Here is a 27,121-nt window from a genome sequence, read left to right as displayed (position 1 = left end):
ATATATATATGTGTATATACACATATATATACATATATATATGTACCTATATATATATACACCTATATACATATATATATACACACACATATATATATATATATATATGCACACATATATATATATATACATATATATATACATATATATATATATACATATAATTAGGGCTGGGAATCCTTGGGTGTCCCAAGTTCCGTTTCAATATCGATTCTTGTGGTCACAATTTGATAATATATCGATTTTTCCGATTCAATGCAATTTTCTATTCAAAAACGATATTTTTCCGATTCAAAAGGATTGTGTATTCATTCAATACATAGATTTCAGCAGGATCTACCCCAGTCTGCTGACATGCTAGCAGAGTAGTACATGTTTTTAAAAGGCTTTTATAATTGTAAAGGACAATGTTTTATCAACTGATTGCAATAATGTAAATTTGTTTTAACTATTAAAGGAACCAAAAATATGTTCATTAAAATGATAAGCGGGTGTCAGCCCAGTTAAAATGTCTGAAAATGTTGATATATGTTTATGGTCATTGATGTGATGTCAGTCATGTTTTAGGGGAAATGCAGAGTTGTGAAGACTTCTCTTGGTTAGCGTGTCCTTCAACTCTCCCAGAGCTGCAGTAGAAGAGAAAAGAAAGCCTTAGAAAAGAAAGAATGTGTCGGTGCAGCTTTCAGACACACGCACCGTGAAGCAGTTGTTTGTTGTCAGCTTGCAGCTGCTGGTTCTGAGCAGACAGATAGACGGCATCCTGCACCGCCTCCAGGAGAACACTTCTGTATCTCAACTCTGACATCCTCCTCACATCCTCGCTTGACTCATGGAAGCTCTTCAACACCTTCAGGCGCAGACGGGAAAACAAACAAGACGAGTCGTCTCATATTTAAGGACGAGAGATTTATTATACTGCAAACCAACAGGTGGGACCAAATCACTACAGTCTGAGCTTTTCTTCATGACACTCACACACACCGAGCGAGCTGGAGAGATGCAGCTGTGTTTCAAAAGTCAAGTCATCAAGCAACTGACATACAATTAATACAATAGGATAATTAATTATGATCTGCCTGTTCACGATTAATGTCTCATATGTACTTTAATATAATTTTAATGAAATGGAAAAAGTAGATGTATTTGACATAATGGAAGGATCATTTTTAATAGAAAAAATGAAGAAACTTCAACTCTTTTTACACACTTTTTAAATTTGTTTAAATAATTTAATTCTAATGTTATTAATTAGATCATTCAGTGCAAACTAAACAAATATTTTTTGTAGACTAAAAAACATATTTGCCTAATTTAATACAAGTTTAATTAATAAATTCATTAACTAATAAACACATTAAAATGATGGAGAAAACAAATGTTTTGACTCTTGAAAAAAGTAAACATTTTTTATTGGTTGTAAATAATTGAATTGTAATAATATAATTAGATAATTGTGTCTAAAACATACATATAAATATACAGAAACTAGATTTTTGAGACGATTCGTTGAACAATTTTAAATGTTATTCAAATAATAATGACTATTATAATAATAATTACATTCAAATTACATTTTTCAAACTAGATAATTCTTCTGGAAAATAGAAAATTATACAAAATTACGTTTTATTTAGACATTTTAGATACAAAAAACATGTTCACAATTTGATTACATTGCAACAAATTAGGCCATGTATTTATTTCCTCTTTTAAATGTGAAAAGTTGTTAAAATGATCGAATTTTGAACACACTTTTTAATTGGATTCATGCAATTAAATTAAATCGTTTTTTAAATTTTTTTATTCATGTGATAGGCTCCAGCACCCCCACGCCCCCAAAAGGGACAGCGGGTAGAAAATGGATGGATGGATAACTTTAGACACTTGAGATTTTTCTGATTACAATAATGTATTTATTTATTTTTCAAATGTTTAATTGATTTTATTTATTTTTTATTCGTGGCCCATTTAAAATCCAATGATTTATTTCAAATACACATGCACACTCATAACATATATATATATATATATATATATACACATACATTAATTAATATATATATATACATATGTATGTATGTATTTATATATATACATACATGTGTATATATATATATTCATATATATATACATATACATATATTTATCTATATATATACATAGATGTACATATACATGTGTATATATACACATACGGTAGATATACCTATATATGTATGTATTTATATATATAGACATATGTATGTATATATATTGTCGGGAATTTGGGGAACCCCTCATGAAACAGTTCTGTAGAGATGAAGTAGCCTTGTGATTTTTCCCACACATACATATTGTGCTCTACCACGGTATCGAGCACTATTCTTTGGGCTCCTTAAAAAGGGGTAGAAAAGTGCTATACAAGTACAACCCATTTACCATTTATTTCTGGATAATCTAATTAAGACATATATATATATATATATATATACACATCTGCATTTCTAAAAAAGTAAAGAAGTGAACACATCATTTAAAAACCTTAAAGAAACTTCACCAAAGTACTTTCAGTAAGTAAAATGTTATACCTGCAGGCTTTCTTCCCTCAGGTGCTGCATCTCCCTTTGGTGCACTTCATTCTGGTCCTGCAGGTCTTTCTGGGCCTGCTGGGCCTCAGCTCTGAGGGTCTCCATCTGCAGCACCAGAACCTGCCTCTCTCTGCTCAGCACCAGCAGATCTCTCTGCACTCCATGACTCTGACAACAACAAGAACTTCATCACACCTCACCTCAGGTCTTCTCCTCACACGCAGTCATCAATTTCTTCCGACTGACTCAGCATCGTCTCCTAAGATGGACGACACCGAATCATCTGAAAGCTCTACAGTATATCTCATCATCTTACTGGAAGCTGCTCCTTTGCCAAGTCTTTCTCCATCTTCTCCACCTCCCGCTGAATTAATCTCCTGCCGAGTTCCTTCACTTGCCTCCTACGCCCGGGTGCGTGGTGCCCTTCCAGCTGCCAAAAAGAACAAACAAGTCTTGCAGCGGCACACATAAATCTCATCAACTGCCGGGAAAAAAGGATTAGCAGGATTTAAAAAAATGATGTTTACTTGCAGGCAGAGGTCACACTTAATTGCAGCGGTGTTCTTCTCTCGGAGACATTCCCTCACTTGCAGGATCTTGGTTATTCGCTCCTGGACTTTTTCTACACTCGCTCTGTCTTCTGCAGACGTGACACATAAATAATGCAGGAATAATGAACTTACGATATGGTATGGCTAAAGATCGCTCAATTCAGTAAGAGGTACAAGTAATAATGTTCATTTGCTGTATATATATATATATATATATATATATATATATATATATATATATATATACAGTGGGGCTAAACAGTATTTAGTCAGCCAGCGATTGTGCAAGTTCTCCCACTTCAAATGATGACAGAGGTCTGTCATTTTCATCATAGGTACACTTCAACTGTGACAGACAGAATGTGAAAAAAAAAATCCAGTAATTCACATTGTAGGAATTTCAAAGAATTTATTTGTAAATTACGGTGGAAAATTAAGTATTTGGTCAAGCATTCAAAGCTCTCACTGATGGAAGGAGGTTTTGGCTCCAAATCTCAGGATACATGGCCCCATTCATTCTTTTCTTAACACGGATCAATCGTCCTGTCCCCTTAGCAGAAAAACAGCCCCAAAGCATGATGTTTCCACCCCCATGCTTCACAGTAGGTATGGTGTTCTTGGGATGCAACTCAGTATTCTTCTTCCTCCAAACACCACCAGTTGAGTTTATACCAAAAAGTTCTATTTTGGTTTCATCTGACCACATGACATTCTCCCAATCCTCTGCTGTATCATCCATGTATCCATTTTGGTATAAACTCAACTGGTGGTGTTTGGAGGAAGAAGAATACTGAGTTGCATCCCAAGAACACCATACCTACTGTGAAGCATGGGGGTGGAAACATCATGCTTTGGGGCTGTTTTTCTGCTAAGGGGACAGGACGATTGACCCGTGTTAAGGAAAGAATGAATGGGGCCATGTATCCTGAGATTTGGAGCCAAAACCTCCTTCCATCAGTGAGAGCTTTGAATGCTTGACCAAATACTTATTTTACACCAAAATTTACAAAGAAATTCTTTAGAATTCCTACAATTTGAATTCCTGGATTCTGTCTCTCCCAGTTGAAGTGTACCTATGATGAAAATGACAGACCTCTGTCATCATTTGAAGTGGGAGAACTTGCACAATCGCTGGCTGACTAAATACTTTTTGGCCCCACTGTAAGTACTTCATGTGTCAAATATATTTATAATTTCATTTAAAGGGGTTAATAGAACAGTCGTATGCTTATTTGTTAGAGCACTTATTGTGCTTTCCCACATATGCGGTCCTCTCCAAGGTTTCTCATAGTCATCATTGTCACTGTCACCGACGTCCCACTGGGGTGAGTTTTTCCTTGCCCTTATGTGGGATATACCGAGGATGTCGTTGTGGTTTGTGCAGCCCTTTGAGACACTTGTGATTTAGGGATGTATGAATAAACATTTATTGATTATTTTTTAATGATTACTTAGGCCTACATACTGTAATCTGACGTTTGTCGGTAGATTGATCTACAAAACCCAAAACCAGTGAAGTTGGCACGTTGTGTAAATGGTAAATAAAAACAAAATACAATGATTTGCAAATCCTTTTCAACTTATATTCAATTGAATAGACTGCAAAGACAAAATATTTAATGTTCGAACTGAGAAGCTTTTTTTTGTTGCAAATAATCATTAACTTAGAATTTAATAGCAGCAACACATTGCAAAGAAGTTGGCACAGATGCATGTTCACCACTGTGTTACATCACCTTTCCTTTAAACAACACTCAATAAACGTTTGGGAACTGAGGAGAGCAATTTTTGAAGCTTTTCAGGTGGAATTATTTCCAACTCTTGTTTGAGGTACAGCTTGAGTTGTTCAACTGTTGTGGTATTTTACACTTCATAATATGCCACACATTATGGGAGACAGGTCTAGACTACAGGCAGGCCAGTCTAGTACCTGCACTCTTTGACTACCAAGCCACGCTGTTGTAACACGTGCAGAATGAGGCTTGGCATTGTCTTGCTGAAATAAGCAGGGGCGTCCATGTTAACGTTGCTTGGATGACAACATATGTTGTTCCAAAACCTGTATGTACCTTTCAGCATTAATGGTGCCTTCACAGATGTGTAAGTTACCCATGCCTTGGGCACTAATACACCCCCATACCATCACACATGTGTAAGTTACCCATGTCTTGGGCACTAATACACCCCCATACCATCACACATGTGTAAGTTACCCATGTCTTGGGCACTAATACACCCCCATACCATCACACATGTGTAAGTTACCCATGTCTTGTTCACTAATACACCCCCATACCATCACACATGTGTAAGTTACCCATGTCTTCTTCACTAATACACCCCCATACCATCACACATGTGTAAGTTACCCATGTCTTGGGCACTAATACACCCCCATACCATCACACATGTGTAAGTTACCCATGTCTTGTTCACTAATACACCCCCATACCATCACACATGTGTAAGTTACCCATGTCTTGGGCACTAATACACCCCCATACCATCACACATGTGTAAGTTACCCATGCCTTGTTCACTAATACACCCCCATACCATCACACATGTGTAAGTTACCCATGTCTTGTTCACTAATACACCCCCATACCATCACACATGTGTAAGTTACCCATGTCTTGGGCACTAATACACCCCCATACCATCACACATGTGTAAGTTACCCATGCCTTGTTCACTAATACACCCCCATACCATCACACATGTGTAAGTTACCCATGTCTTGTTCACTAATACACCCCCATACCATCACACATGTGTAAGTTACCCATGTCTTGTTCACTAATACACCCCCATACCATCACACATGTGTAAGTTACCCATGTCTTGGGCACTAATACACCCCCATACCATCACACATGTGTAAGTTACCCATGTCTTGTTCACTAATACACCCCCATACCATCACACATGTGTAAGTTACCCATGCCTTGGGCACTAATACACCCCCATACCATCACACATGTGTAAGTTACCCATGCCTTGGGCACTAATACACCCCCATACCATCACACATGTGTAAGTTACCCATGTCTTGGGCACTAATACACCCCCATACCATCACACATGTGTAAGTTACCCATGTCTTGGGCACTAATACACCCCCATACCATCACACATGTGTAAGTTACCCATGTCTTGTTCACTAATACACCCCCATACCATCACACATGTGTAAGTTACCCATGTCTTCTTCACTAATACACCCCCATACCATCACACATGTGTAAGTTACCCATGTCTTGGGCACTAATACACCCCCATACCATCACACATGTGTAAGTTACCCATGTCTTGTTCACTAATACACCCCCATACCATCACACATGTGTAAGTTACCCATGTCTTGGGCACTAATACACCCCCATACCATCACACATGTGTAAGTTACCCATGCCTTGTTCACTAATACACCCCCATACCATCACACATGTGTAAGTTACCCATGTCTTGTTCACTAATACACCCCCATACCATCACACATGTGTAAGTTACCCATGTCTTGGGCACTAATACACCCCCATACCATCACACATGTGTAAGTTACCCATGCCTTGTTCACTAATACACCCCCATACCATCACACATGTGTAAGTTACCCATGTCTTGTTCACTAATACACCCCCATACCATCACACATGTGTAAGTTACCCATGTCTTGTTCACTAATACACCCCCATACCATCACACATGTGTAAGTTACCCATGTCTTGGGCACTAATACACCCCCATACCATCACACATGTGTAAGTTACCCATGTCTTGTTCACTAATACACCCCCATACCATCACACATGTGTAAGTTACCCATGCCTTGGGCACTAATACACCCCCATACCATCACACATGTGTAAGTTAGTCATGTCTTGGGCACTAATACACCCCCATACCATCACACATGTGTAAGTTACCCATGCCTTGGGCACTAATACACCCCCATACCATCACACATGTGTAAGTTAGTCATGTCTTGGGCACTAATACACCCCCATACCATCACAAATGCTGGCTTTTCAACTTTGCGCCTATAACAGTCCTGATAGTTCTTTTCCTCTTTGGTCCAGTGGACACAACGTCCACAGTTTCCAAAAAACAATTACAACTGTGGACTCATCAGACCACAGAACACTTTTCCACTTTGCATCAGTCCATCTTAGATGAGCTCGGGCCCAGCGAAGCCGGCGGTGTTTCTGGGTGTTGTTGATAAATGGCTTTCGCTTTGCATAGTAGAGTTTTAACTTGCACTTACAGATGTAGTGACAAATTGTAGTTACTGACAGTGGTTTTGAAGTGTTCCTGAGCCCATGTGGTGATATCCTTTACACACTGATGTCAATTTTTGATGCAGTACCACCTGAGGGATCAAAAGTCACGAACATTCAATGTTGGTTTTCAGCCTTGCCTCTTACCACCAACCTTTTGATGATATTACACCATAGATGGTGAAATCCCCAAATTCCTTGTAATAGCTGGTTGAGAAATGTTGTTCTTAAACCTTTAGACAATTTATTAACGCATCTTGTTCACAAAAAGGTGACCCTCACCCCATCCTTGTTTGTGAATCACTGAGCATTTCATGGAAGCTGCTTTTATAGCCAATCGTGGCACCCACCTGTTCCCAATTAGCCTGCACACCTGTGGGATGTTCCAAATAAGTGTTTGATGAGCATTCCTCAACCTTCCAAGTCTTTTTTGCTACTTATGCCAGCTTTTTTTGAAACATGTTGCAGGCTTCAAATTCCACATGAGCTAATATTGGCAAAAAATAAAGTTTACTAGTTCGAACGTTAAGTATCTTGTCTTTGCAGTCGATTCGATTGAATATAAGTTGAAAAGGATTTGCAAATCATTCTATTCTGTTTTTATTTACCATTTACACAACGTAACAACTTCACTGGTTTTGGGGTTTGTATTTATTATTAGACACATCACTGCCTACATACACACACTCAGTATGTTTACATGCATTAAAAATGAAGTGAACTTAATATGGTTGAAGTAGGCTTTTTAAAGACATGTAAAAAACTTGATAAGAGTTTAGACTTTTTAAAGATGGGTCTGACATTCATATTTCATGTTCAAACTGATAAACATTTTTTTGTGTGCAAATAATCATTAACTTTAGAATTTGATGCCAGCAACACGTGACAAAGAAGTTGGGAAAGGTGGCAATAAATACTGATAAAGTTGAGGAATGCTCATCAAACACTTATTTGGAACATCCCACAGGTGTGCAGGCTAATTGGGAACAGGTGGGTGCCATGATTGGCTATAAAAACAGCTTCCATGAAATGCTAAGTAATTCACAAACAAGGATGGGGTGAGGGTCACCACTTTGTAAGCAAATTGTCAAACAGTTTTAGAACAACATTTCTCAACGAGCTATTGCAAGGAATTTAGGGATTTTACCATCTACGGTCCGTAAAATCATCAAAAAGTTCAGAGAATCTGGAGAAATCACTGCACGTAAGCGATGATATTACAGACCTTTGATCCCTCAGGCGGTACTGCATCAAAAACCAACATCAGTGTGGAAAAGATATCACCACATGGGCTCAGGAACACTTCATAAAACCACTGTCAGTAAATACAGTTGGTCGCTACATCTGTAAGTGCAAGTTAAAACTCTACTATGCAAAGCAAAACCCATTTATCAACAACACCCAGAATCGTCGCCGGCTTGGCTGGGCCCGAGCTCATCTAAGATTAGATTAGATTAGATTAGATAGTACTTTATTTATTCCGTCAGGAGAGTTCCTTCAGGAAAATTACAATTTTCAGCACACTGATTTTCAGCACCAAGATGGACTGATGCAAAGTGGAAAAGTGTTCTGTGGTCTGACGAGTCCACATTTCAAATTATATTTGGAAACTGTGGACATGGTGTCCTCCGGAACAAAGAGGAAAATAACCATCCGGATTGTTATAGGCGCAATGTGTAAAAGCCAGCATGTGTGATGGTATGGGGGTGTATTAGTGCCCAAGACATGGGTAACTTACACATCTGTGATGGTATGGGGGTGTATTAGTGAACAAGACATGGGTAACTTACACATGTGTGATGGTATGGGGGTGTATTAGTGCCCAAGACATGGGTAACTTACACATCTGTGAAGGCACCATTAATGCTGAAAGGTCCATACAGGTTTTGGAGCAACATATGTTGTCATCCAAGCAACATTATCATGGACGCCCCTGCTTATTTCAGCAAGTCAAGTGTTACAACAGCGTAGCTTTGTAAAAAAAAAAAAGAGCGCGGGTACTTTCCTGGCCCGCCTGCAGTCCAGACCTGTCTCCCATGGAAAATGTGTGGCGCATAATGAAATGTAAAATACGACAGCGGAGACCCCGGACTGTTGAAGGACTGAAGCTCTACATAAAACAAGAATGGGAAAGAATTCCACAATTAGTTTCCTCAGTTCCCAAACGTTTATTGAGTGTTGTTAAAAGAAAAGGTGATGTAACACAGTGGTGAACATGCCCTTTCCCAACTACTTTGGCACGTGTTGCAGCCATGAAATTCCAAGTTAATTATTATTTGCAAAAAAATAAAGTTTATGAGTTTGAACATGAAATATGTTGTCTTTGTAGCATATTCAACTGAATATGGCTTGAAAAGGATTTGCAAATCATTGTATTCTGTTTATATTTACATCTAACACAATTTCCCAACTCATATGGAAACGGGGTTTGTAAAATAACTTTGAGTCATTAGAGAAAAATGCTATATAAATATACTTTTTTTATTCACTTAAATAAGAATATATACAGTATATGAGTCCCTTTACTTCATACGTCAAGTACAGATGAGCTGATTCATTGATTTTAATCAGTCAAAGTCGAACAAAGTTTATTTATATAGACTTTAATCACAAGTGTCTCAAAGGGCTGCAAAATAGGACACTAAAACCCATATTGATACATCATTATGACTATTATTATTATTATATCTATTATTGCTTCTACTGGGTGTTAAGCCTCCCCTGAAATTAAAACCTAGAGAAGCCTCTGCTTAGAATTTGAATCAAGGGTCCTTGAACGCATCACAGTTATATGCCGTGAGATGCAAAACTGAAAGTAAAACACCTTATTTGACGCTGCCACAAATAGATTGATCATGTTTAACTTGCTCCTATCTAATAGTGGTGCAGTAAGTGTGAACGCCTACAGGTGAGCTTTGATGACGTTATAAATAGTGAACTAGGGGTGGAGGTATCGATCCAAATATTGATACCAAGGTGGGTAATGTATCAGATCTTTTGCCCCTCCCAGCTCCACTCCCACTGGCGACAGTATTTTTCATCAATCTGCCTGCAATGGAAGTTATTTATGTTGTACCAATACTAAACACATTCCTAATTTAATGCAAACCTCATCTTTTAACTTTGACAGCAACATTAAAGGCCTACTGAAAGCCACTACTAGCCACCACGCAGTCTGATAGTTTATATATCAATGATGAAATATTAACATTGCAACACATGACAATACGCCCGCTTTACTTTAATAAACTGCAATTTTACATTTCCCGCGGTTGTATCGTGCTAAAACGTCGCAGTGTGAGGACATTTTGGTCCAGCACCGTTCACAGCTATAAGTTGTCTCTTTTCATCTCATAATTACACAGTATTTGGACATCTATGTTGCTGAATCTTTTGCAATTTGTTCAATGAATAATGGAGACGTCAAAGAAGAAAGATGTAGGTAAGTGGCGTTGTATTGCGGCCGCCTTTAGCAACACAAACACAGCCGGTGTTTTCTTGTTTACATTCCTGAAGGTGAAGCTTTACTATGGAACAGAGCGGTCAAGCGAACATGGTTCCCTACCACATGTCAACCGGCAGGTTTCGGTTAGAAAATGGTGGTAATAAGTTGGCTCTTACCGTAGACGTGAGCGGAGAGTGAAGTGTGAAGTGAATTATATTTATATAGTGCTTTTTCTCTAGTGACTCAAAGCGCTTTACATAGTGAAACCCAATATCTAAGTTACATTTAAAGCAGTGTGGGTGGCACTGGGAGCAGGTGGGTAAAGTGTCTTGCCCAGGGACACAACGGCAGTGACTAGGATGGCGGAAGTGGGGATCGAACCTGCAACCCTCAAGTTGCTGGCACGGCCGCTCTACCAACCGAGCTATACCGCCCCAGTATAGCTTGCGTGGTTCCTCCTGCACCTGTCAAAGAGGTAACTGCGGACTCTCTTGCTTCCTCCCACCGGCCGCCCCCGACCGTCGGCTGCTTCCACCGTGGAGGGAAAAAAATTAAAATCTTAGCCCAGCCCCGACGGCTGCCTTCGCCTCGTCGAGAAACGTGGCTACCCTCTGAGACACTGGCGGTCACCACACCCCTGCGACCTTCAGGTTGTACAGGTATGACCATATAATCTCACTAAAACACTAGTAACACAATGAGCAGATAAGGAATTTTCAGAATTATCCTAGTACATTTGTCTAATAACATCTGAATCGCTCTGCCCTCAAGTTTTTTTTTTGTTTTTTTTCTAGTCCTTCACTCCACTTTCCTCATCCACAAATCTTTCATCCTCGCTCAAATTAATGGGGAAATTGTCGCTTTCTCGGTCCGAATCGCTCTGGCTCCTGGTGGCCATGATTGTAAACAATGTTCGGATGTGAGGAGCTCCACAACCCGTGACGTCACGCGCACATCGTCTGCTACTTCCGGTACAGGCAAGGCTTTTTTATTAGCCACCAAAAGTTGCCAACTTTATGGTGGATGTTCTCTACTAAATCCTTTCAGCAAAAATATTGGGAAATGATGAAGTATGACACATAGAATGGAGCTGCTATCCCCGTTTAAATAAGAACATCTCATTTCAGTAGGCCTTTAACCACTCTTAAAACTTTGTCTTTTACAAAAGAAAACAATCTTAAAACCTTCCCCAAAGCCCAAGGCCTACAGAGTGGTTGTAGCTTTACACCACCACATACTGTTTATGCAGGTGTACCTAATGAAGTGTCATCTTACCTTTGATGAGAGCTTCCATTTCCTGCCTCAGCTCTTCCTGTAAGACTTTCACGGTGTCCCAACTCTCTCTGCTGCGACCGAGCTACCAGAAGAAAACACACCTTTAGTTTCTTCACATCATTATGCGGAACGTCCGAAAGCCTGAACTGGGAAAAAGTCCGTTGATTTTTTATTGTAAAAATCCTGGCAGCTCATTCGCCAGAAATGTACCACAAAATCATCCTTGGTACCATGTTTCCATTTTTAATGAATACTAATGCATTGTAAAAAAAAAAAAGAGCTTAGATTTTTCTGTAAAAAAGCTGGCAGCTCGGTCACTAAAATTTTACTGTAAAAATTACAGCAGTTATGTTCATCAATTTACAGTACTGCATTGTAAAAAAAATACATTAAAAAAACCCCTGATAAAATGTTTCAATTGAAAAACAGTGGCATTGATTTTAAATTTATATGTGCTGTAAACATTTTTTTTTTTAAATCAGTCGCAAAAACTTTACCATAAATCATCAGTGGTACTTTTTTCCATGTTTAATTAAAAGTAATACATTATTTTAAAAAAATAGCGTAGATTTTTCCTGTGAAAAACTGGCAGCTCAGTCACTAAAATTTTACCGTTAAAATTAAAGCAGTTCTGTTTATCAATTTACAGTATTGCACTTCATTAAAGAAAAATTAAAAATTGCTAAACTGTTTTAATTGAAAAAAGAGTGGTAATGATTTTCAATTTATAGCAATGTACTGTAAAAACAAATCAGTCGCTAAAATTTTACCATTAACTCATTATTGGTACCATTTTCCATTTTTAATTAATAGTAATGCATTGTAAAAAAAAAAAAAAATGAGCGTAGATTTTTCTGCAAAAAACTGGCAGCTCAGTCACTAAACTTTTACCGTAAAAATTACGGTAAAATATGTTGATCATTTTACAGTATTACACTGTAAAAATAAAAAACGTAATAAAAAAACTTGAAAAAAAACCCTGCTAAAATGTTTCAATTGAAAAACAGTGGTATTGATTGTCAATTTAGAGCAATGTGCTGTAAAAAAAAATAAAAAATCAGTCGCTAAAATTTTACCATAATATCATCGGTGGTACTTTTTTTCATTTTTAATTAATAGTAATGCATTGCAAAAAAAAAAAAAAATTGCGGGGATTTTTCTGTAAAAAACTGGCAGCTCAGTCACTAAAATTTTACCACAAACATTACAGCAGTTCTGTTTATCAATTTACAGTATTGCACTGTAATAAAAAATAAAAAATAACTTGCTAAAAATTTTTAATTGAAAAAACAGTAGTACTAATTTTCAATTTATAGCAATGTACCGTAAAAAAAAACTAGTCGCAAAATTTTTACCATAAAATCATCAGTGTTACAATTTTTCCATTTACAGTAAAGCATTGTAAAAACAAGAAAATGTAGATTTCACGGTAAAAAAGTAACAGCTCAGTCGCCAGAATTTTGTGGTCAATGTAACAGTGCTACTGATTTAAAATTAATAGTAATACATTGTAAAAAAGAATAAGCATAGCTAAAAATGTGCATAAAAATAACAGCGGTACTGTTTTTGAATTTACAGTATTCCACCGTAAAAATAAAACAACTTGCGAAAATGTTTCCATTGAAAAAAATAGCGGTACTGATTTTACCATGAAATCATCAGCAATACCATTTTTCTATTTACAGTAATGCACTGTAAAAACAGGAAATTGAGATTTCACGATAAAAATTTAACAGCTCAATCGCCAGAATTTTGCGGTAAAAGTAACAGCGCTACTGATTTTTAATTAGTAGTAATGCACTGTAAAAAAAAAAAAAAAAATAGCATAGATTTTTCTGTCAAAATGCGCAGTCGCTAAAATTTTACCATAAAAATAACAGTGGTACTGTCTTTCCATTTACAGTATTGCACTGTAAAAATAAGATAACTCGCTAAAATGTCTTCATTGAAAAAATAGCGGTACTGATTTTTTATTTATAGCAATGTACAGTCAAAAAATCTGTCGCTACAATTTTACCATGAAATCATCAGTGGTACCATTTCTCCATTTACAGTAATGCACTGTAAAAACTGGGAACGTAGATTTCACGGAAAAAAGGAACAACTCAGTCGGCAGAATTTTGCGGTAAAAGTAACAGCACTACTGATTTTTAAATAGTAATTCACTGTTAAAACATAAAAAATAGCGTAAATTTTTCTGTAAAAAACAGGCAGCTCAGTCGTTTTTTCAATTTACTGTAATTTCGTGTAACAATCACAGTGAATTTTACGGTAAATTTATGGTGATTGAGCTGCTAGTTTTTTACCGTAAAGTCAAAATATTTTTTTTATAGGGAAAAAGTGTCCATCTATTGAACCTGACAATTTCTAACACTTAATATTTACAGTAAATAAGGCTTAGACTTAGAAAAACTGTATCGATCCACAAGGGGGATTGGATTGTTCCACACAGTAGCTCAGTTATGAAGGATGGAAAGGATAATGCATGTAAAAAGTAGACAAAAAAGTTACTACTGTAGCAATATAAATATAACATATGTACTATTTACATATTACATATACAGTATATTTATGGTAACTGTATATGTAATATGTAAATAGTACATATGTTATATTTATATTGCTACAGTAGTAAATCTACGCTCCCAGTTTTTACAGTGCATTACTGTAAATGGAAAAAAGGTATCACTGATGATTTTATGGTATCATTTTAGCAACAGATTTTTTTTACAGTACAATTCTATAAATTGAAAATCAGTCCTGCTGTTTTTTCAATGGAAACATGTTAGCAAGTTATTTTTTTTGTTACAGTGCAATACTGTACATTTGAAAACAGTACCGCTGTTATTTTTAGGCTAAAATTTTAGCGACTTAGCTGCCAGTTTTTTAAAAGACAAATCCATGCATTTTTTTTATTTTTAACGTATACAGTATATTTATGGCAACTGTATATGTAATATGTAAATAGTACATATGTTATATTTATATTGCTACAGTAGTAACTTTTTTGTCTACTTTTTACATGCATTATCCTTTCCATCCTTTATAACTGAGCTACTGTGTGGAACAATCCAATCCCCCTAGTGGATCGATACAGTTTGTCTACGTCTAAGCCTTATTTGCTGTAAATATTAAGTGTTAGAAATTGTCAGGTTCAATAGATGGACACTTTTTCCTTATAAACATTTTTTGGGGGGATTTTATGGTAAAAAAACTAACAGTTCAGTTACCATAAATTTACCGTATAGGAGAATGCATGTTTAAAGTAGACAAAAAAGTTACTACTATAGCAATATAAATACAACATATGTACTATTTACATATTACATATACAGTATATAATATATACTGACATTATATACTATGTATTATATATTAATATAATATTTGCAATCCCAATGACCATGTACAATACTACAGTTTATGTAACAGCTGCAGCAAAAACAGGGCAGAATCAAATATGAGCTATGAGAGTATTTTCAATAAACCTTGAAAAATGTGAGTCAAAACAAACTCCCTTGACTTTTTTTCAACACTTTATGTATTTATTCGATTTTCTCCGTCCTTCGGCCGCCTTTCTGAACTCAATGTTTTTATTTTTCCGACCCTCATTTATTAGTGTTTTTGCCGCGCTTTGAGCCCAAGCGTTGCCTGAGAAGCCCGAGTGTTCTGATCCGGACTTCAAAGTGGACCGGGCCACAAAGGGCCATGTTTTGTTGGGATGGAGCCTCCTCACGGTGCATCCGGACTTTTATGCAGCGGCCAAGTCTAACTGCAATCATGAGGAGGACGAGGCCTCCCACTCAAAGGCGAGGCTGCAACCAAAGTAAGAAGGGATGAGGGGAAATTCCTCCCTGGTGGTCCTGATGCGGGGTCAATGTCGCTTTTTGGACTCATTTTCACTTTGGGAACTCCTGCACTGAACTCATGCTTAAAGGCCGACTGAAATGAGATGTTCTTATTCAAACGGGGATAGCAGCTCCATTCTATGTGTCATACTTCATCATTTCGTGATATTTTTGCTGAAAGGATTTAGTAGATTTGGTAAATGTTACCATTTAGTGGTCATTTGTACGGAATATGTGCAGTACTGTACTGTGCAATCTACTAATACATCTTTCAATCCATCAATCAATGGTATATACACAATGTCAAAAGGGAAAACAATGTAATTATCTTCCACTAGATGGCAGTAAGTACATGACTAACCTGTGTATCCACATTATAAAAATGTAAAGTTCATGTTTCTAGACCAGGGGTCGGCAACCCAAAATGTTGAAAGAACCACATTGGATCAAAAGTACAAAAACAAATATGTTTGGAACCCCCAAAAATAAAAGCCATATTACATACAGATAGTGTGTCATGAGATATAAATTGAATTGAGAGGACTTAAAGGAAACTAAATGATCTCAAATATAGCAACAAATGAGGCATAATGATGCAATATGTACATACAGCTAGCCTAAATAGCATGTTAGCATCGATATGTGACCAAATATGTCTGATTATAACTCCACACAAGTCAATAACATCAACAAAACTCACCTCTGTGCATTCGTGCACAACGTTAAAAGTTTGGTGGACAAAATGAGACGGAAAAAGAAGTGGCATAAAACACGTCTTAGATAGTCGAAGAAACTTAATACACGTTAACAAACTACGGTGAGTTCAAGGATCGCCAAAATTAGTAGGACAAAAACGGCGCTCGCCAAATACCGAATCAATACAAACAGTGTGATTCATAACACTTAGGGAGGTTTGTGTCATGTTTGTCCTCCTACAGAAACCGTTTTAAAACAAAAAATATGTTGTGGAGAGGCGGCAAGGAGGCGGAGAATGCGAGCGAGCGGCGAGGCGGAGTGTGCCGGGAGCGACGCCGCAGGCGAGATCAGGTGCGTTAATCGCGCACCTGAACACAATCAATGTATCTCCTCTCAATGTATAAAAGGGGAGAAGGAGAGATGAAGAAAGAAGGAGTTGGAGAGCCCTCAGCAGTGCCTGAAGAGCGGAAGCGACAAAGAGCAAGACGAACACGAGAGAGCAGTGGGAGCGACGACGGCGCAAAAGACTTTCTTAATTTGAAAAAATAAATAAGTGTCAAACCTGCACAAGAATGTCCTTCCTTGGTGGTCCATGGAACCCATACGACAGCAAGAGTCCGTCACATATATATTTTTATATTTTTTTCCCCGTCATCTTTTTCCATTTTTCATACATTTTGGAAAAAGCTCCAGAGAGCCACTAGGGCGGCGCTAGAGCCACTGGTTGCCGACCCCCGTTATAGACAATAAAAGACAAACCTTAAATTGAATCCTCTCTGATTCTTTCCTCCTCCGCTCCCACGCCTGGTCTTTGACAATCTGTTAAAAAAGAGCACGCAGCATGTTTGTTTGTCGGATGTTTCATGTTTCATCTGACAACTGACCTGCAGGTTTTGTACAAGCTCAGCCAGCCTGAGCGTATCCTCGCACGCCTCACTTCCTGTCTCCGCCATCATCACACGCCTCAGCGTCGTAACGCAGCCTCGGATCTCTCGCTCGGTTTCACCAGGACGCCAGCAGCACGCCGCGGCCTTTGTTGACAGACGCTGGACTTTTTTGGCCAAGGACAAAGCAGACGGAGTCTCGCCGTCCATGTCACCTGTAACCAGGAGGCGGGGCTTGTTTACGGGAAGAGGACGACAAGATGTGGATGAAGTTAGGCTTGAGCGGAGGTCAGCACCTTGGGGTTGGATGAAGTAGATGAGCGTGGTCCTGCTACTTCCTGTTAGTGCGTCACGTAGCAGGCAAGGCAAGAGCGGGTGTGTTTGCGTGACTTGGCCTGGGGTTTGATCCACGGCCGCCAACAGTGGGTTGACCCTGGAGAGCACCCCAATAACGTCAGCCTGCACAAGACAGTACAGTGTTCACCCCAGAAAATGTGTTAGTTAAGGTGGTGTCTCTCCAGGGGGAAGAAGAAGGGGGCGCCGCCCGGGACTTGCAGTAGGACGGGGACGGGGATGGGTGGGTGTAAGGAACAGTGTCTCCACCATCATGTCTTCATCTCACCACAGCCTGGGGGGGCAACAGACTATAGACTGTGTTGAAGTAGGCCGACTTCGTCGCATGAAAGAGCCTACAATTTTTGGTTGTGTTTTCCGCTCCATCTGCTGAGTGGCAATATACGATATATATCTCAATATTTTTTCCGTAAAGTAAAAACAAAACACAAAACAGTCCTATGGCAGCACGGTGGCACAGGGGGTAGTGCGTCTGCCTCACAATACGAAGGTCTTGAGTAGTCCTGGGTTCAATCCCGGGCTCGGGATCTTTCTGTGTGGAGTTTGCATGTTCTCCCCGTGAATGCGTGGGTTCCCTCCGGGTTCTCCGGCTTCCTCCCACCTCCAAAGACATGCACCTGGGGATAGGCCCCTCCCACCTTCAAAGACATGCACCTGGGGATAGGCCCCTCCCACCTCCAAAGACATGCACCTGGGGATAGGCCCCTCCCACCTCCAAAGACATGCACCTGGGGATAGGCCCCTCCCACCTCCAAAGACATGCACCTGGGGATAGGCCCCTCCCACCTCCAAAGACATGCACCTGGGGATAGGTTGATTGGCAACACTAAATGGTTCCTAGTGTGTGAATGTTGTCTGTCTATCTGTGTTGGCCCTGTGATGCGGTGGCGACTTGTCCAGGGTGTACACCGCCTTCCGTCCGATTGCAGGTGAGATAGGCACCAGTGCCCCCCGCGACCCCAAAAGGGAATAAGCGGTAGAAAATGGATGGATGGATGGAAAAGAGTCCTAGTTGCCGGAGATACTAAGTATGTCATCATGTTGTCTTAGTAAGTCAATGTTTATTAAGTCAAAATAAAGAAATACTTAGTAAGTCATTAATTTAATTTGACTTGGTCATTATTTTGTCTTAGTAAGTCAATATTTACTAAGTCAAATTAATGACTTACTGTAAATGAGCGTTTGCAACAAGTGTTTGAAAAAGAGTTAAAAGTGGGGCCACATGCTCAACTCGTCATGCTTAATTTTAAGGACTAAAAAAATAAAAATAAAATAATAATTATTATTATTTTTAAGACTTTTGTTTAGGCGGTGGCTCTTTGTTGTTAAGGCGGCCGCCTTAACAACAAAGCGCTGCGGGAAAGCCTGCAGTAGCTGTAGTTCTTACCAATGATTACAAAAGTGCATACAAGTAGTCCTCGTTTTTCATCGTTCCGTGTTAGGACTTTATGTAGTTATGAATGTGCTGTCATAATTAAGAAAAGCGATAATAGTCCTAAAGTAGACCGGAGTGTCCAAATTACCGACATTTCACTTCTCTATGTATTCTTAGCTCCTGAAAATATAAAACCCAAAACCAGTCACTCTGCAATTAACACACCTGACGCTGATGAGTCTCCTGCCTTCATAAGCCAGCGTTTCTTGTTTCCAGTGCCAGAACGTAGGTACTTGCAATTGTACAGTCAGCCTCTCACATCTCTCGCTTCTTTGCTCATGTGCTTCCTCGCTTTTTGTGTTTCCCCTCCGTCGTGCTCACTGTGTCTTGTCTTGTGTCGTCATCCCCTGGTTTCGAGCTGTGTCTCTTGTCTCCCTGAATCCCCTCTGGACTCTCTGCTGCCTTACGGGATTTCGACCTCACGCCGGCCTTTGGACCAACACGCCTCGCTACTGCCCCTGACCTCCTGCCTGTCCCTGGATCTCTGAGCCTGCCTTTCCCTTACCTGGACTTCCGCACCGATCTCAACACGCACCTTCAAAACTACCTGGTAACACTCCTCATATACTTACCACACATAGTCGCACCATATACATTTGGTTTAATCACTCACTTCATATATATTTATATATTTCAATAAACACACTGGGAGCTAACGACGTCCCTGCCTTCTCCCACTAAAATATATTATCAAACATTCAAACCATTTTTTAAATATAAATAAATACTGCTAACAATGATTTCAAAGCAAATAATCCATCAAATTGTGCAATGTAAAAGTAGCAATACATTTCATGGTAAAATTGTGAAATTTACTGGGGGGTTTTTACAGCATTTTTCTCTAAATGAAAAAAAAACCTCTACTTTTTTTACTGTAATGAATTAGAAGTGAATTATATTTTACATAGCGCTTTTTCTCTAGTGACTCAAGGCGCTTTACATAGTGAAACTGTCATGATCCGTGGTCTGGATCATGTGTTTGTTATTTTCTGTTACTTTTAACACTTCATTAGTTCCTGTTTTTGTGGACCCTTTTTTAGTTTCCATGGCGACTTATTAGTTTCCCCTGCCTCTGGTGTTCGGAAGACACACCTGCTCTAATCAAGAGACCATGATTTGAGCCTGTCTTTGCCAGTCAGTCGGCCTGGTGTCATTACTTGCTCCATGCCGTAGTTATGTTAGTTAGTAGTTTCATGCTTTTCATGTGATACCATAGTTCAAGTTGTTTGATTCATGCCGTGTCCACATAAGTCGAGTTTATTTCATGCCAAAGTTTAGTGTTTCATCCACACCATAGTTTATGCTGTTTGTTTCATGCCACAGTTTTGTGTTTTGTTCCACGCCATAGTTTATGCTGTTTGTTTCATGCCACAGTTTCGTCTTTGTTCCGCGCCATAGTTTATGTTTGTTTACCTCATGCCCTGCCCAGATTTCTTCAGAAATTAAATATGTTCCTACCTGCAAGCCTTGTCCGGAATAGTCCAATTACTTCCCAAGAGAACAAACCTTGCAGTAGGCTGCAAAAACCCTGTTATGACACTAACCCAATATCTACAAACCTCGTTTCCATATGAGTTGGGGAATTGTGTTAGATGTAAATATAAACAGAATACAATGATTTGCAAATCCTTTTCAAGCCATATTCAGTTGAATATGCTACAAAGACAACATATTTCATGTTCAAACTCATAAACATTTTTTTTTGTGCAAATAATCATTAACTTTAGAATTTGATGCCAGCAACCCGTGACAAAGAAGTTGGGAAAGGTGGCAATAAATACTGATAAAGTTGAGGAATGCTCATCAAACACTTATTTGGAACATCCCACAGGTGTGAAGGCTAATTGGGAACAGGTGGGTGCCACGATTGGCTATAAAAACAGCTTCCCAAAAAATGCTCAGTCTTTCACAAGAAAGGATGGGGCGAGGTACACCCCTTTGTCCACAACTGCGTGAGCAAATAGTCAAACAGTTTAAGAACAACCTTTCTCAAAGTGACATTGCAAGAAATTGAGGGATTTCAACATCTACGCTCCATAATATCATCAAAAGGTTCAGAGAATCTGGAGAAATCACTCCATGTAAGCGGCATGGCCGGAAACCAACATTGAATGACCGTGACCTTCCATCCCTCAGACGGCACTGTATCAAAAACCGACATCAATCTCTAAAGGATATCACCACATGGGCTCAGGAACACTTCAGAAAACCACTGTCACTAAATACAGTTTGTCGCTACATCTGTAAGTGCAAGTTAAAGCTCTACTATGCAAAGCGAAAGCCATTCATCAACAACATCCAGAAACGCCGCCAGCTTCTCTGGGCCCGAGATCATCTAAGATGGACTGATGCAAAGTGGAAAAGTGTTCTGTGGTCTGACGAGTCCACATTTCAAAATGTTTTTGGAAATATTCGACTTGTTGTCATCCGGACCAAAGGGGAAGCGAACCATCCAGACTATTATTGACACAAAATTGAACAGCCAGCATGTGTGATGGTATGGGGGTGTATTAGTGCCCAAGGCATGGGTAACTTACACATCTGTGAAGGTACCATTAATGCTGAAAGGTACATACAGGTTTTGGAACAAAATATGTTGTCATCCAAGCGCCGTCTTTTTCATGGACGCCCCTGCTTATTTCAGCAAGACAATGCCAAGCCACATTCAGCACGTGTTACAACAGCGTGGCTTCGTAAAAAAAAAAAAGAGTGTGGGTACTTTCCTGGCCCGCCTGCAGTCCAGACCTGTCTCCCATGGAAAATGTGTGGCGCATTATGAAGCGTAAAATAGGACAGCGGAGACCCCGGACTGTTGAAGGACTGAAGCTCTACATAAAACAAGAATGGGAAAGAATTCCACTTTCAAAGCTTCAACAATTAGTTTCCTCAGTTCCCAAACGTTTATTGAGTGCTGATAAAAGAAAAGGTGATGTAACACAGTGGTGAACATGCCCTTTCCCAACTACTTTGGCACGTGTTGCAGCCATGAAATTTTAAGTTATTTGCAAAAAAAAAAAAAAAGTTTTAGTTTGAACATCAAATATGTTGTCTTTGTAGGATACTCAACTGAATATGGCTTGAAAAGGATTTGCAAATCATTGTATTCTGTTTGTATTTACATCTAACACCATTTCCCAACTCATATGGAAACAGGCTTTGTATTTAAAAGGGGATTAATGTCATTATTTTTGTGCAAAACATCCAAGAGGCTGCTGTCCTATAAAACTCAAACTGTGCACTAATGAATTGATAAATCCAACATGTTATGTTTTATGTTTGCAATTTATTATTGTGTTCGGAGCTCTGCAGGCCATGTGTTGACTTTTATGGCTTTATTTATTATTGGCAAATAGTGTAGAGTAATGCACAGCGTGTCGGCATCCATTAATGCTTGATTAGCAATTAAACGTGGAGCAATTAAATGCTGATAACAGCTTTGGGTTCTTTTCATAGATCATTACTTTCTTCATTACATACCCAAATGCACTTTGCAGCCACTTGGAAAAAGCCAGGACGACATTGTGATCTAATTAAAGTGAGGAGTAGCAAATAGGAGTCGGGCATGTTGTGTGCTTGGTTAGCCTGACCGTCTTCTGAAATCCCAAAAAGAGGACACATATTTGCGTGCCAAGGCCGGGACTAGGTGAACATTTGCCAAAGATACTTGAACTTGCTTCATAAATAATATATTTATTTGAATAAAGCATTTTTTCTCCTCTGTTGACAGCAGTGTTGGTGCTAGGAATTTTCCAAATGGGGTCCCAGGGACCCCATCAGTCATAAAAATGGTGTCCCACAATACATTTTTGGGGTCCCACTTTTTTCTAGGCGTTTTGAAAACAAATGATAAACTTATGCATTGTCCTCTTATATCTCACATTATATATTGTTCATATAATGTTTTGGAAAAAGGTTTTCATTCTCAGAGTTAGTTTGTGACAAACTCCAAGTTGCAGAGAAGGGGGCAGGCATTTTGCAGGTTAACATGATTTAATAAAACACTAAGACAAAAACCAAACAAAAGGGTACAAACAAAAAGCGCGCACGAGACAAATAACAAACTTGGCTATGAACAAACAAAACTGGAAGCAGGTGAACAAAAGACAGTAAGCTACAAACAGCTAGCGGATATAGCTTACCGCAACGCTGCATTGACACGACAGGTAGCAACGACAATAATCCAGCCCAGACTGGATGGGAAGGCGGGTTAAAATAGGAGCGGGCTGATTGACACCAGGTGTGGCCAGGTGCAAATCAGCCACAGCTGAGGGGAAACAGCGCTCAGGGGGAAACACAGGAAACAGACAAAATAAAAGCGCTGACTGGAAATACTACACACACAGAGGAAACAAAGACAAATGCAGAGGAAAAAACTAAAACATAACAAAACTGTCAGGGACGAACCTGACAGTCATTAACGTCACTTCATTCATTAAAATAAATAATATAAAAAGAAGACAAATGTGTATGCATATGTAAATGTGTTCAGTTATAAACATTCATTCATTTTCTTCTTTCCTTCATGGATCTAAACTTTACCGCTGCTGGTAGTTTTTTCTATGTTTTTATTTAATAAGTTGTAGGTGTATTTATTATGGTGTGCCATGGCATACTGTACATACATTTTATATTTAACTCTTAAATCTTTACATCAACTTCAGATGTATTCCTCATTTCAAAATGTTTTAGTTTTTGTTTTTTGTCTGTTTGTTTTCTGCCCTTTTTTGTCAAACATAACAGTTTTTTCTATGGCAAACACACAAAATATGTAAAATCTTCCACCAAAATTATTTTTCAAAGTGGAATATATGATGTGACGTAATCGGGGTTGAGGTGGGGGTGGGGGTGTATAGTGTAATGTCCCAAGAGTTAGTGCTGCAAAGGATTCTGGGTACTTGTTCTTTTGTGTTTTATGTTGCGTTATGGTGCGGATGTTCTCCCAAAATGTGTTTGTAGAATAGAAAAGAATAGAATGGACTTTATTGTCATTATATTTGCATACAACTTAAGGTGCGGATACTGGGAACAAATATGGTGTAAAAGTAAATAACACAAGAGGTAATAAAGGAAAAACTAACAATTGAAATAAACAGACTACTATCCAACAAAAATAATAAGAAATCCTGTGCAATATACAAAACACTATAGAAACACAAAATAGTGTACAATATACAGAACAAGACAAGAGTACCGAAGTAATAAATAATCAGTGTCATAATTAACAATCAGTGTCGGACGTATTGCACTCGAAGGGTAACATTGCACAGTAGGGTATTAGGGCAGGATATTGTATATGATTGAATTATTATCATTATAAGTTAGAGTTCAACATGGTGACAGCTCTGGGAAAGAAGCTGTCTCTGAGCCTGTTTGTTCTGGCTCTGATGCACCTGTAGCGCCTGCCCGATGGTAGCAGGTCGAACAGGTGGAAGTCATGTTTGTTTGGTGTGGGTTCACAGTGTGGCGCATATTTGTAACAGTGTTAAAGTTGTTCATACGGCCACCCTCAGTGTGACCTGTATGGCTGTTGAACAAATATTGCGTGATGGCATGATTCATGTATGGTAATGTTTCTGTTTTAGTCTGTTTCCTGGTTGCAACCTCTTTCCCTGTTTTCTGTTGGTTTCCATGGGGACTGATTCTCCTCACCTGTCTTAGTTTAGCAATTAATGTTCCCACCAGGTGTTTAGGTTACTCACTCCCCTTTGTATTGTCCTGTCACCCAGCAGTAGTTGCTGGTTCAACGTTCTCCTGTTTTTTCTCCTTGCTAGTAAGTTTGTACACACTAGCATTCCTCGTTTTTCACCCTTGGTGACATTTGGTTTTTTTGTTTAGCTCCACGCTTACTAGCGTCCGCAGTTTTGTATTTTTTGTTCCCGCGTTTGATTTATTAAAAGAACTTGAATCTTACCTACAAAATACTTCTGCTTGCTTCCTGCATTGGTGAGGAACACAACAATTTCAGCCATGCGCTCCCGAAGACGTAACAAATATGCCTGGATTAACAACCAATCCACTATCTCGTTCTCTCTGCCCCTCCTTCACTTATTCTGCTGCGGGCAGAATTTGTTTAGTTTTCTTCAACCCCTTCTTAACCCTGTACTTACATTGAAAATACATGCAACTGTGACTCAAAACGCCGGACATTTGAGGCATTTAAGAAACCCCACCCGGGCAGCCCGGACAGTCCCGCAAAAGAGGACATGTCGGGGGAAAAGAGGACGTATGGTCAGTCTGGCTTAGTACCAACCCTGTGGGGTCTGTCCTGCAGGCTCCTCCTACCAGGTTGAACAGCTGCAGTCTGCTGCGGCATACCTGCAAGTCCACCTCACCCGCGTGGACTTTCCACTCCACCGTCAATGTGAAGAGTATTGAACAGCAGCTCCTGGACACAAAAGCATTTTAATCGCAGCTTTAACACAAACTGAGCTCCTTTTTTCCACGATCCCACCAATCGAACTTTGAATTCAGTGTTGCGCAAGCCATCAGAGTGAGTCAGCAATTACACAACCAGAGTTCCTCTGACCCACCGTAACGCTTCATTGGCCTCCTGTGCTTCCCTGCATGTCCTGTACACTGCGTAGGCCTCCTCCGCCGAATCCACGCACACCTCGCTTAGACCTCTGACAACACTGGAAAAACAAAGGGATTGTTGCAAAGTATAGAGAGAAATACACACAAGATGCTTTGGTCGCTGAGGTGTTCACCCTCCCAGGACTGGATGACGGACAAGACCCAGCGTGTTGGTGCCAGGGCTCAGGAGGTCCACACCGGCCCCGTCTGGGTCGAACTGAAAAGAAAACACACACACCCTGTTCACTAGAAATGTCCATGATTGGGTGGTACCATACCAAAACTGCATCAATGACATGTAGAAACAAGAGTATATAAAAGTCATACTGTTCCATTACTTTTGTTCATACCAGTGTCACTACTCAACTGCCAAAGAACTGTAGACAACTTAATACATATTTGCCAACCTTATTACCTTTGCTTGATAAACGACTGATGTTTGTAAGCACCCCCCGACGGGTGCTTACCAAGCAAAGGTAATACGCAAGGACATTAACACATCCGACACGTACGTAGGATTAACCGAAGGAGCGTTCAATACAAGATGGAATAATCACAACGCCTCCTTTAGAAACCAGACTTTGCGGAATTCTACAGAACTCAGCAAACACATTTGGAACCTCAAAGACAATAATGTTGAATATTCAATAACATGGCAAATTCTTGCATCCAGCACACCTTACAACAGTGGTAATAAAAGATGCAACCTATGCTTAAAAGAGAAACTGTTTATTATATATCATCCAGATCTATCATCCCTCAACAAGCGCAGTGAAATCATATCAACATGCCGCCACAGACGGAAACACCTCCTAGGTAACACATGAGCCAATCACCACACCCTACGCCTGCCTGTACCCACCCACTCTGTGCCCTATATAAACCATTGTATGTGAATGCTTCCATTAAAATCTCCTGATGATTGAGGGAACCCCTCATGAAACACTTCTGTAGAGATGAAGTAGTCTTGTGATTTTTCCAACACCTACATATTACACTCTACCACGAAATCGAGAACTATTCTCTGGATAATCCAATCAAGACATATATATATATATATATATATATTTTACATACATACTTTTCAGTATTTTTGGAAGGCGGCATAGCGTGGTTTTTCCTTCATTAGTACCGGTATACCGTAGAATTAAAATCCATGAGGGTGTGCTTTAGTGTCACATAAACAAACCTGAAGAAAGGACACGGAGATGAA

General features: G+C 39.2%; 1 protein-coding gene across 1 annotated transcript; it reads right to left on the bottom strand.

Annotated features, from left to right (window-relative positions):
• Positions 1–74: 74 nt before the first annotated feature.
• Positions 75–26,039, bottom strand: si:dkey-201i24.3 (centrosomal protein of 290 kDa). The gene is made up of 11 exons (XM_061902122.1): positions 25,866–26,039; positions 25,586–25,720; positions 17,843–18,005; positions 17,547–17,761; positions 17,422–17,481; positions 12,119–12,200; positions 3,095–3,207; positions 2,884–2,997; positions 2,568–2,735; positions 697–847; positions 75–626 (listed from the first exon to the last, which is right to left on the bottom strand). Exons 2-11 carry the CDS (start codon positions 25,646–25,648, stop codon positions 553–555), a joined length of 1,203 nt encoding a protein of 400 aa, XP_061758106.1. The 5' UTR covers positions 25,649–25,720; positions 25,866–26,039; the 3' UTR covers positions 75–552.
• Between the last annotated feature and the right edge of the window lie 1,082 nt (positions 26,040–27,121).

This window comes from Nerophis ophidion, linkage group LG05 (assembly GCF_033978795.1).
Source record: "Nerophis ophidion isolate RoL-2023_Sa linkage group LG05, RoL_Noph_v1.0, whole genome shotgun sequence".
NCBI classification, from domain to species: Eukaryota; Metazoa; Chordata; class Actinopteri; order Syngnathiformes; family Syngnathidae; genus Nerophis; species Nerophis ophidion.
This window is presented reverse-complemented; position numbering and strand designations above follow the sequence as displayed.